Source organism: Cebus imitator, unplaced genomic scaffold (genome assembly GCF_001604975.1).
Source record: "Cebus imitator isolate Cc_AM_T3 unplaced genomic scaffold, Cebus_imitator-1.0 Scaffold150, whole genome shotgun sequence".
Taxonomy (NCBI): Eukaryota; Metazoa; Chordata; class Mammalia; order Primates; family Cebidae; genus Cebus; species Cebus imitator.
The window spans coordinates 5,436,797-5,449,801 of NW_016107465.1; the positions used below are offsets into that span (position 1 = coordinate 5,436,797).

At 41.0% G+C, this 13,005-nt stretch overlaps 1 protein-coding gene across 1 annotated transcript in view; it reads left to right on the top strand.

The window, feature by feature from the left end:
• Positions 1–1,296: 1,296 nt before the first annotated feature.
• Positions 1,297–13,005, top strand: part of TLE4 (TLE family member 4, transcriptional corepressor) — a 146,672-nt gene continuing 134,963 nt past the window's right edge. The window contains 4 exon segments of the mRNA XM_037743746.1: positions 1,297–1,483; positions 1,808–1,905; positions 2,968–3,031; positions 4,202–4,246. Coding sequence (XP_037599674.1) covers positions 1,445–1,483; positions 1,808–1,905; positions 2,968–3,031; positions 4,202–4,246 — 246 coding nt within the window. The 5' untranslated portion in view covers positions 1,297–1,444.

Below are 13,005 nucleotides of genomic sequence, written 5' to 3' on the forward strand. Positions count from 1 at the left end.
GGAAGATTGTGAATATGTATCAGAATGTTAATGATTAGCTGCTGCTAAATTTGGTCAAAGAAGTCACCTACACAGAGCGTGTTGTTAGAGCTGTTCTGAGCGGGTGTTTGGGTTGTTGGCTGCTTTCTTCCCCCTTTCTCACACACTTGTATATTATTTTGAGGTGGTGTTCGCATAGTTTGAAAGGAGAGAGAATTAAAAAAAAAGCCGCAAGCGTTTCACTCTTTTATTTTTATAATCCCCTTCAATTTGGGGTTAAAAAAAAGACAAGAAAACAGGAAGGAAGAAAAATAAGGAAATGAGATGTGGTAAAAGAAGCTAAAAGGTGCCTTTTAAAAGATCGTTGCTGTGAAGTGAAAAATCTCCAGAGAAACCAAAAAGCACCGCCGAGACCTCTTCCGAACCAAAGGAGTTTGTGTTTGCTTTTAGGGAAGAAGAAAGATCATTCATTCGGAGGAATAACAACCAATTAAAAGACAAATAAAAAAAAGTTTGGAGTGGGACGCAGAGCGAGCGAGCAGCGCTGCCGGCGGGCGGTGGGGCGCGGAGCTCGCACTTCACCGGCCGGGTGAGCGGCGGCCGCGGCGCCGGGCTCGGCGGGTGCGCCTCGGCGAAGCGAACGTCGGAGCACTGCCTTGGGAGACCCGCGCCGGACAATGCCCGCGGCGGGCCAGTGACGCCCGCGGGGAATGCGGAGCGGCCCGGCAGCCGGCACCCAGCCGCCGCCGCGCGTTCTTGCCGCCCGTGTCACGCGAGAACCGGCGGGGGCCAGGACCGCCCGAGCCGCCCCTCAGACCCGGCCGGCCGCCTCCGCCGCCGCGGCCGCCTCCTCCTCGGGGCCATTAAAGCCAATGAGCCGCGCGCCTCTGCCGAGCGCAGCCAACTAAATCGGCTTGGATGATTCGCGACCTGAGCAAGATGTACCCGCAGACCAGACACCCGGTGAGTGCAGGCGGCGGGGGCGCGGGCTCGCCGGGCGCTGGGGGATTCCCCGCGTAGACCCCTGCGCACCGAGTTGTGTCTTTTGGCCGCAGGGGCGTAGAGAGCCGCCCGAAATCGGCGCCCGGCCTGGGAGCCGCCAGCCCGCCCGCCATCACCCCCACCCCCCGGCGCGGTGGCCCTCGGAGGGGGTGCGGAGAGGCAATTGAGTTGTAGCCATTTTCTTATTGTTGTCTTTGAAGCTCCTGGAAGCCGCGCCGAGCCGTTTGCGGTCCCCGCGCCGCGACTCCTCGAAGGGGGGGTGGCGAGCGATGAAGGAGGCGCGACTCCGCGCCCGGGCGGGGAGGGCGCCCTCAGCGGCGGCGCTGCTGGGCTGGCAGCGGCTCGGAAGTGCGGGGCGCCGGCCCCTCGCGTCGCGGGCCCCCGGGGCGAGGAGCACACAAACGAACCAGCTGGGAGGGTGGCAGTCGCGCTCCCCTCCCCGGCCTGACTGCAGCCCGACGCCATGGCGCGGGTCCCCCCGACGGGCCAGTTTCGATTCCGGGTGAGGAGGGAGTGGGCGCGGCGCGCTGGTCACTGGGCGCCCCTCTTTGGCCGGGGATGGGAGCTGGGGCTCGAATCCTCGGGGTCCGGGGCGCGCGGGGCTGCAGGCGGGAGCACGCGGGGGCCCGGGGCCACCTGGAAACCAGCCCCTGCTTGGGCTGTTGGGAGCGAGGAGGGGCGCGGGAGGAGAGTTTTAATCGCTCTTTGCCTGCGTGAGCGATGACCCCTCCGTTACCCCCACGCTAACGCCGCGTGGTGTGTTTTCTCCTTCTCCCTGCTTCGCTTGTGATGTGGGCTAATTAAATATTTTATTGTTGTTCTTTAGGCACCGCATCAGCCTGCTCAACCCTTTAAATTTACAATTTCCGAATCCTGTGATCGGATTAAGGAAGAGTTTCAGTTTTTACAGGCTCAATACCACAGGTAACGATATTGACTTTAGCTGATCCTCCTGTTTGCTTAGCTCTTGTCTCCCCCACAAATATACACAAACACCCTCCTCTTTTTTGGGGGGGCGTCACAAAGGTATTATTTTTTTTTTCCCTGTGGGCAGAAAGGGCAAATCAAGGCCTCTTTTCCGTAGGCAGGTATAAATAAATTAAGCATTTCTTTCTTCTCCCGTAAATAAAAAGAAGGCAGAACAATCGAAACTGGGGAGACTTGGAAAACGCTGAGGCCAAACTTTCGGTATTGATTTATTGGGGCCAGGAGAATGAAAGGTTGGGAGGATTCTGGGGCCTTTTGACATCCTTGGTTCTTTATTACTCCGGGCTTGGTTCCTTCTCACTTCTTTCTGCCATTCTATGAGAGCTGAGAGACCAGGGAAGCCGCCGGAGTGAGCGATTTCATTACTTTTATGCTGAAAAAATGCTACCTCTTATAGATGATTTTTAGACTTCGGTACCTTTGAAACATTTTTCTTTGGCTGGCTTTTCAATGATGCCTAATTCTTATTTCATAAATGCAAGAACCAAAACAAGCCGCTGAACCCGATTGACACTTTGCCCCTGGGTGGTGGTATTCAACTTGTCTGTGTGTTTTGGAGGGAAAAAAACAAGACATCAATTCTTAAGACATGCTTGATTCATATTTTCATTAATCTCTTTGTAGAACATTAAACTCCCTTGTGACATTTTGGAGGACTTATTTGTGCTTGTATGTGCAGTTCTTATTGAGGTTTATTTTCCTGTTTTATTAGGTGAATATTAAATTCTGGATGAAGTTTCTGAATTAAACGAACTAGAGGATTTGTTTCCTTTTAATTAAAAAAAAAAAAAAAACAACCCACACATATATGATCCTTATTGAAGGGACAAGTCCAGGCTGGTTCCAGTCACCCCTTTCCCCTTCCCTTTCTATGATGATGGAGGTATTTATTTAAGATTGTTGATTTAATTGTTTGTAGGTGAGATTTAGAATGTGTGTTTAGAGTTGAAGGATGTAAGTTAAGATCACTGTACTTAGAGTATGTTATGTCTTGAACAGTCTGAAGCTGGAATGTGAAAAACTCGCCAGTGAGAAGACAGAGATGCAGCGGCATTATGTCATGGTAAGAAAACCATGTCACAGATTCCGAGTGCTTATTAGTTTGGAATACCAACAAGAAGAATACGTTTAAATTGCTGGAGGCTTCAAAATAGATCACAGTCACCCTGCCAGTGCAGTTGAGGTTGTGGGAATGTGTCTATTAGCAACCTGTAATTTTAGGATGTTATAACCTGCCTTTGACAACTAGCTTTGATTGGAATTTTCAGAAAGTTCAGCCACATGGCATATAATTTTCTGTGCTTTGTTTTTACAGATCGAAAAAAAATAAAAACAAAACCTCATTTGTTTTGTTTAGTCACAAGCAAAAATATTTTTGTTAGTGGTTTTCTTTGTTTTATTGCTCCTGCTCCAAACATTTTTAAGCAGTTTTCTGTATGTTGTTAAAATTTTAATGTCTTATTTCTTTTCAAAGGAGTGATGGATAAGAAAAGACAGCAGACCATTTTTCAAATTTTTTTCTCGCTTTTTATGTTACTATTACATTTATATTTGTGTGTTTTCAATTTCTATAGTGTTATATTGGTTTGAAAAATGTTGTAGTCTCCTGTATAACTGATTTGTTCTGCCAGAATTTCTATAATGCCAGTTATACTACATGTTCAAAAAACCAAATTTGCTTTTACAGAAGTATTATGAAGCTTATTTTTGTGATTGTACAAGAAAGCTCCAGAATAACCCACTCATTTATTTTTCTATCTAGCTTTTTTTGCTTTGAATATGTGAATATGAGGAGTACACTAACAAATCAGAAATCAAACTCTTAAGTAGCATCACCTTTTCCAACCTTCCTTTCAAAACATCAGCGTTTGTATAAGACATTCTTTGCTGTTAACTTGCCTGCTGTGCCTAGGAATTAAGAGTCTGTGGGATTCCAAATTTTCATCAGACTTTTTTTGATGCATCCGCTTGGGATGTATAAAGATAACTGGAGATGTTAAGAATGCTGTGTTTGAATTTAATTTTTATTAGTTTTTGTGAATATTCTCTTAGAATCTGTATCTTTTGGCTAAGGACAGTGATGGGCCCTTGATTTATTGGCATAGGTTATATGAATATACTGGTTTAGGTGAGGCTTTTATGTTTGTTTCAGATTTACTTGGGGCATTTTGAACAAACTAGGGAGATTGTTTGATGAAAGTCAAACATTTAATTGCTTTTCCTTCTTTGACAGTATTATGAAATGTCCTATGGGTTGAATATAGAAATGCACAAACAGGTAAGCTATTTATTTATAACCATTTTAAATGACAGTAATATTGTTACACTTTGAAAAGAAAGTTGTATGTTTTACAGTTTTATTCTGTAAGCTGTTGTGGCTACCTGTATTTAAAAGACTGGGTAGTGATGAAAATGCTGTTTTTACATGTGTGGTTCCCTATCTTTCTTTCATGTTATCCTAATTTTTAGAATTTAAAAATGTTGTTTTAAAAAGTCTGAATACGTATTAAACTGCAGGATGCTAAATTTTAAAATGTCTTGTTTTTCTTCTGAAATAATTGCTTTATTTTGGGCATTGTAAACTTGTGAAAGAGCTTTAATATTTCTTGCAAAATATTAAAAAGTAAAATTAAATGGTGTGGTGCCTTCGTTGGCTTGATGTTGGAAGAATGGATAGAGGGTGAGCCGGGAGGATGAAAATGAAATCTGTGGAGCTACAAAAGAAATTGATGTAAAATCCTTGTACTGGTCCCCTGAGGCTACTTAGTTGGGTCTTACCAAGAACTGTAACTGTTACTTCCAAAATTTGTACAGAGTAAATGAGCCTGATAGGAGGATGTGATAAGATTCAACATTGGGTCTTGAAATCTAGCAATTAGTTCAGTAGGAAAAAAAAAAAAAAAAGATTAGTCAGAAAGCACTGAGAGATATGACTCAAACAGCCTTCTTTTTGTGCAGGAGACTGAGTAAAATGGTTTGGCTTAAATTTCCTAGACAGAAGAATAATAGCACATGTATATATATATATATATAAACACATACACACACATATAAAATATTGTTTGGCAATGATAATTCCTCCAGGAAGCATTTATTTTTAGTGATCTCCTAGTGGAAGTGCTTCAGGTCTCATCAGCCATTTCAGAATAGGTGTATATATATTTGCCTGCTGGGAAAAAGACAAGGGAAAACTTACTCTTTTCATTTCTTGTTTATGGTCAAGGTAGATGTCATTGCTTTCTAAGTTGAGAAAATATGAAATGAGCAGATACTATTAGGCCTTCACTATTTATGGATTTCTTTTTGGATATAGATTAAAGATGCCTGTTAGACAATAAAGGCAATCCGATGAATGGTATTTGAACACAAAAAGTTGGAAAAAAATGAGATGTTGCTTACACTGAGGACTTTTAATTTCACATACTGTTTTACTTTGTATGCTATTTGGTTATGTCAATATTAGCATTATAGTATAGATTGAATGCTGCCTGTTGAAATTAAATTCTTATTTTGGCATCTTTGCCATTTCTGTTTAGATTAGTAATATAAATATCTTCTGCCTAAACAAAATCTGTTCAGTCTTAAGGATGGACTTTCCTTAGCTCCACCTTACAGGAATAAATTACATGAGCGATGCAGTTTGTTAATTATTACATTTCCTTTGAGGTTTGAATCTTGTATATGTCTCTTTTTTTGTCCTCACCCCACCCCCCCAAAATTAATTATTGTCTTTTTAAAGATTGGACCACATGATTACTTTAGTCCCTTTATTTCTCCTCCTTCTGTATCTTGTTTACCCTAACCAGTTGGTTTCCAGGTCTCCTCGTACCATCTACATTTCTGAAAAGCACATAGCTTGTATTTGGGTGTATGTATTTCTTTTTTGAGGGGTATGTGAGATCCCTTAATTTTACACATTATATGCCACTATAATTCTGTCATCTTCTTGTCCAGCTGGCCTCAAATGCCGTCCATTTAAAATTGAGAACAGTACATTTTCTTTTTTCTTTTGCTTTTAAATTCAGTCATATCAAGAATCCTGAGGGCAGTTTATCACATTATGAAATACAGACAGCCCTGCAAACCACCTACTTATTATATTTTCTTTCTTTCTCCCCCTTAAGCATAGAGGCATATCTGTCTTTATTTGTTTTCCTAGGCAGACAGCCTTAGTTCCTCTTAGCCTCTCTTCCAGATGCACTCACTGGATACCCTTGTAATGGAAAGCAGTAATAATGCAGGGAAGTTGCCCTGCGGCGTAATTGGGCCTAGTTCTCAAGATTGGGTTAGGTTTATTCACTTATTAGATTTGTGTCTCGAAGGGTTCAAGAGTAGGAGTCCCGGGAGTCCTTGGAAGTACCCTAGTAATTGGTGGCCCTGATATTTGAAACCTTTGTGTATTTTTTGGTTAACGTTCCTGTTCTTCTTGGCTGCTGCTAGCCACAGAATATTTATTTTTAGAGACATTTTTCATTGGAACAGAAAATGATGGTTGTGATGGAGTCATGACTCTGTGACTTAGCAAACTGATAAAAGGATAAAAGTATGAAGCAAAGACAAACAGGGTGGAGGTCAGTATTCTCCCTCCTCCCGTTTCTGTGTGATGCTCATCATCAGTCACCCTGTGTTGATTCTGATAGAGAACTATAAAATGAAACCTATGGGGAATTTGTCATTCCGAAATGAAAGCTAATGTAATTAGTACCAATTAAAGTACATTTAGTAAATTGGATTTAATCTTAATTAAGCCTGCATAATGTTGCCAATTTTTAACAATTATGTTTGAGAACATAATTAATTTAAATTTTGGTAACTGAGTAAATAGCATTAGTCTGGTAGAATTAGTGGACTTTTTTTTAAAAGGGGAACTTGGTGACATGACATGGAATTGAAGCATGAAATATGAATCTAAATTTCTGGTAATTTTTAGGATTGATAGAGGAGCAGATGAAGATGGAAAAAAAACAAAAGTTAGGATGGATTATTCTAGGCTATAATGGGATTTGATGCTTTTCCACTGTCTCAAGTTCTAGCATAAAAGTGAAGATGACAAATAGGACATGGTTAGAAATGGCACATGTTTTAGTGTGATGTCTTCAAAATGGAATTTTTAAAAATGAAAGAACATAGGCCTTTATTCCCTAAGGATTTCCCTAAGTGTGTGGTTTTTTGTTTTTTGTTTTGTACCAGATAGCTGACCCAGGGTTTAGTTGTTAATTTTTTTTGCTGATTGTTCTTCTTTGTAAATACAGTGTGGCTTCTAAATGGGTCACAGTGGGGCGATGCATGGAGTTGATAGCATTACTAAAAGCTCCTTGTTCCCATCTTTCACTTGTAATGCTGTAAAGAAGTCCTCACTGATGGACTCTGACAGCAGTGGTTCCCATTCTAAACCGCGAATATTGGATATAGATTAGGAACAATAGGTATGCGAATTCAACCTATAGGAACTATAAATGGAGATGAACATACCACCTTTTGAAAAAGGGAGAATGAGAACTTTTATGACTTCCTTATAGTTAATATTCTATAATGTCAAAGCATCTTTATTTGAATTTTAGAAATCGTTAGAAAATTTTAGAAATCTGAAACACATGGAATCTAAAAGTACTACACATTTATGTATGTTTTATGTGTATTTGTGTGTGTGTGTGTGTGTGTGTGTGTGTGTGTGTGTGTGTGTGTGTATTTAATCAAAGCAAGAAAACTCCTGTTTCACTCAAAGCCATGTAAATTTTATTATGAGACTTGGGCCACAGCCATTTGAGTGCTGCTAAAATATTAATTGAATAGAAATGAAAGGGCCTTGCCAACTGATAGGATATCATAATCATAGCCTCTTTGGTCGATGGTAAATGATGATAAATGACATTAGGAACCTTTTAGCAAACTGTAATAACTACAAGGAGGGAAGCAGTATGGATTTGCATTATATCTGATACCCTCTAGTACCAAGTGGATTGCCAATACTGCTTGTTTAGCATTTTCTAAGGGCAATAAGATATTGATTTCTGACTTACAAGGAACAGCTCTATTTTCACCATTGAAAAGTATTGCAGGTTGTTAAGAAGAAATTGACTTGAAGAGGCCGACTGCTGCCCATCATGGAGCAAATAAAGCAAAACTGCCGAAGCATGGTGGAGCAGCGAGACGGGCCCTCAGCAATTTGTTGCTATTAATTTACCATGCTCGACAGCAAATCAATCGGCATCTACTTCATCTGCTGGAGAAAATGCTGTCCAGGGCAGATAAAAGGCTCGGCATGGTACAGAGAATAGACTGGATTGGCCAAAAGCTGGCTGCAGTTAATGTGTAAATAAGTGAAATCAAGCCCACTGTTGCAGAGGAAGCTGTTGTTAATTAGGTTGGTGTTTTTTAGTGAACTATTTGAGAAAGCAGCTAGAATTTGGAGAGTTAGAAGAGATTTATTGGGATTGAAGTAATATATGACTGGCGTGACAGTCTAGCCTTGAGTGTACTTGATTCTAGAGTACGATAAATTTATTTGGGGACACTGCTTGCTGTGGAGTTTGTTGAAAGTTCGGTTTAGACCAGATTTCCCTTATGATAACTTTTTTTTTGAACCTTGCCAATTTCTTGCACATCCGTCTTATTGTGTACGCTTAGATTTAGAAGAGTAGATGGGAGGAGTAGGTGTTTTAGTATGTAGGCACAAATATGTCTGTTGTATTCTTACCCAGTGCCTTTTTTTTTTTTTTCAGAGATGAGTATAATTGAACTCTTGTGTATTTTAATAAGAGTGGACTATCATCGAAGATGCTAGTTGAAAGTAATAACCAAGGAAAATTTTGCTGACAGCACTTCCTTTTGCTTTATAAACATTAGGAAATAACAATCTAGAGGGCACTGGGTAGTGGGTGGATACTACTGGACTCTAAAATCTCAAAGATGGCAAGTGAAATTTTGATGCCTGCAGAAACTTCCAGATACAATTATAGGATCATGTATGTTGGGGGACTGCAGAGGAGCTGGGGCAGTTCTTGTGTTTTGGTTTTCATTAAGGTTTAAAGCCACCTTTTCTAATTTAAGATTATTTGCACTGTGATGATATTCCACAATTAATGTTAACGGAGTGAAGGGCATTGCTGGTGTTTTATCTTCTTGACTCTCATTTGGGCATTTTAAGATAGGAGGCCAACTGCATTTACTCCTGTTTAGTAAATCTAAATGAGTGTAGGCTTTAAATTCAATTTTTTTCCCAAAACACTTCAGAGGGTCTAGCATTAGGGCAGTTGATAAGTAAACGGAAGCCCCTTGGGCAGGACCCAGTGAGCTATACTTTTACTTGTCACAGCACCTGCAAGGGAAGCAGATCTGGAGGAGGAAATTTAACCTGTTAAGGTGTGTGTGTGTTTTAGGGTGTTTTCTGAATACTGTGGGGAGTTTGCTTTTTCCTTCTCCCATGATGGATTCTTTTGTCTTTCTAGGGATATCATAGGAGGATATCTGTAGATTTTTTTCACCTAAGGCAGTCATTCTTGAGTGGAATTGGAATTTCCTTATAAATTGGAATTTATTATATATGTGGCTTGCACTTACCACTGCTCTGGGCACACTGCCAAAATTCTTATCTTTTAGTTCTCATAATGCTCCTAAGACAGGGATTATGTCCAATCAAAAGTTGATTAAACGGGGTCAGCTGAGCACAAGGTGATACAGCTAATAGTTGGTGGATTCAAGACTTCAAATAAATTTACCTGGGAGGATATCTCCTGGGAGATGAGTTTGTCATGGGCGAAAGAGTCAGACCCCAGTTAATTCCTGGAATAGAGTCCTTGAACTTTAGGCTCATACACAGAGCCTCTTGAGTTGGGGGTTCTCTGCAACTGCCTAGGGTCCATGCGTGGCTCAGCCTGGCCTCTGTGACCAGACTGCTTTCAGAGGGGGAGAGGGTGAGGGTTGCTTTCACTTGGAATCTCCCACTTATGAGCTAGGAGAGCTGCTTGCTTATCAAGATGGAATTTGCTTCCTCCCTAGACAACCTATTTCTCATTTGTTTACAAACTTGCTGTTCTCTTTAACTTTTATCTTTTCCTGTGGCTTATGAGAGTGCCTACAGACCAGGGGCTGTTTGTTAATCACCATCTTGTGGGCTTTTGAAGGGGGAAGCTGGGAGGGGAATATGTGATGTTTTGTAGCCTCTTTGTAGTTTAGAAAGAGGTTTGTAGATGCAGGAAATCACACACAACTCAGTTTTAAATGAAGGCAGATGTTTTGCTTTTACTGTTAAAAGAATTTCTTTGCAGCATTCAAACAAAAGGATCTTTCCTTTTCACTGCCCCTTAATCCCTGCTGGATATTATTTATTTTTATTTATTTTGATGGGCAAAGTTCTCTGTATATAGGTATATATCACTTTGAGCTGTGTAGGACCAATGGACCGGGCTAATGAGCTGCATCTCTAGGTGCTGTTGTGGCATTGGTGAAGGAGACAGTATAGGCACCAGCCCATTGTTCTTCACATTCTTCATTCAATCTTTGCTTTCCTAGACTATATCTTTTTTTCTTTCTTCTTTTTCTTCTTGTGCTGTAAGATAGGTAGAGGAAGCCAGTTGGGAATTAAATGTTTAAAAATGCATTTATAAGTTTTTTGTGTTTTGAATTTGGCCTTTTTTTTTTCTTTTTTTTTTTTGCCTTTGATGTAATATGATGGTTTGGTTTACCACTTCTGGACAGCAATACTGTATTTGGTGGCTAGAGAAAAGAGGGACAGGGATGTGAGTTTTAGAAGGCACTTTCTTGATCCCTTTACACACTCTCTTAAAACGACTCCAGTATTCCAGCAATGGTGGCAGATTCAGTGGTTTTATGCTGGCTAAGTTATTGTCATTTTTGTAAGCTGAGCTGTTGGAGAGAAGCAGGAGGCCTCACATTTAGACATGGGCAATGGAGTATTTACTCTGGTAATGACAGTTTGCACGGCTTAGGACTTATTCGAAGGAAGCACCCTACAAACAGGGTTTATGAAATTATCACTCTAAAGGGAAAGGGCCTCAGAAGTTTTAGTCAAAAGCAAAAGTTGGAGCTGTTTTGTCTTTGCCTTAGTAACAGCTGTCAGTGCTAGTTGTTTTCTATCTGTGAAGAGAGATTTAGCTGGCATTCATCACCACAGATCTATATACCCTCTCTGTTTTCATTGGAACTGACCCAGCGTTTATGTCAGGCTCTTGCTATTTCTATGTCATTGAGCCAAAACTTACCCCTGGAGAGCTGCACTCTGTAACCCTTGTTCCATCCAGGGGTGACACATGGGCAGGGTGTGGATTTTCTTAGCTGGTTCGTCAAAGAAGCTGAAGAGAAATACTCTGGGATACCCCTTAGGTACTTTGCCCTCTGGTGAGTGGATCACATTGTTATCTCTTTGGAGGATTTTCCCATACATACATCAAGAATTGTACGGTGGAGGCAGCTTCCGCATTTCATGGAATGAAAGGATAACTTCTCTTCCGGCACAAGATGATACTCAGTCCACACCTGGTTTGGCTGTGGTGTGCTGGAACCTCTGCAGGGCCCTATTGGTTGTAGCAACTTAGGCAAAGTGAGAGGTTGGGGAAGGAGGAGGAGGGATATTGGCTTTTTGATTTCTTAGCAGGCTTATTTAACTCATTATTGTTATTATTGTAATTAGGATTCTGTCCTCATTTTCTAGATATTCTGTTTCTGAAGGTCTGTGGATGATTTTGCTTATAGAATTTGAAAATGCAAGAAAATATAACTGAAAGAATAGTCATAGTAGAAATTATAAGCACTAGTACTCTGTAACACCCTTTCTTTACAGAGAGCTTAAGGCATTTTATATGTTCTCTTTAATCTTCCTCGTGTTCTGTAAAGCAGGTAGCAAGCTTGGATCCATGTATTTATTTAAATAGCTTCTGTCAGTGGAGTACCCAACAGTTTGCCAAGCAGTGTCATTCTACTGGCCTCCTTTAACAGATGACACTGAGGCTTAAGGGCTTAAGAGACTAGCCCAGTGTCACAGTCAGGGAGGATCAGCACTCGGATGGGGATACCAGAGTTCATGCAGGTCAGCGAATGTGCCTGAGGTTGCATAGTGAGAGTCACTGGCAGAAGAGGAAATAGTAAGTCTCTTGACTTCCCTTCCAGGGCTCCCTTCGCTGACCATGCTGTTTCCAAATAGCAAATAAGGTGCTTGCTTCTGTGACGCGTTTGGCTTTCTACAACACGAGGAGCATGGTGATGCTACTGGCGGTCCAAGAGTATTACACAGCCATCTCTAGTGCGAGATCTGATCTGTATTTGTGTTTGAGTACAGCTCCTCCCTCTCTTCCCCTCTACCCTCCCATTGCCTGTGCCCTGCCTAAAGGGAGTCTAGGATGAGCAAATTGAAATAGCCAAGGTCCACTTTTAGCAAAGTGCTTCATAAAACTGGCTGTCTTGCATTCCTAAACTGTACCACACAAACACACTATATTAGATACATACCTGTTTATTGCCTGTTTCTCTCGTGCTGATTGTAAGCTCCATGAAAATAGGAGCTTTTGTTTCCTGCTGTGTACCGGGTGTTGAGAACTCTGCCTATTACATAGTAGATGCTGGTGCGCAATGAAGTATTTGGTGAATGAGAGAATAGCAGAGTTAGCCAAGGATATGTGTAATTTAATATTTTTAAGGTTGTATTTAGGTTGCAAGACACATAAAAAATCTCGAATCTACAAGCATACTTAGATCTGTGTTGTCTGCTAATGTGGAAAAGTGACACTCAGGAAGAGGAAGCAAAAGCAACTGAACTTACTATGCCTTTTAGGAACAAGTTAGTATAGTTAAAGTAGAATATATCTATTTTAGTATGACGAGTCTGCCTTTTTAAATATGAAAACATGTATCCTTCTGAACAGAATTTAAAGTTCTATTTGAACATCCTTCTATCACTAGTCAGTGTTTAGCTGAATAATTCTTTTACTGTTAATAGGTCTGTGTACCTGTGGTTTGAATGAATGTAGGGCGATATTGATCTTAACTATATTGTGTTTTATTTAGCTAACTTCCCTGCAAAGC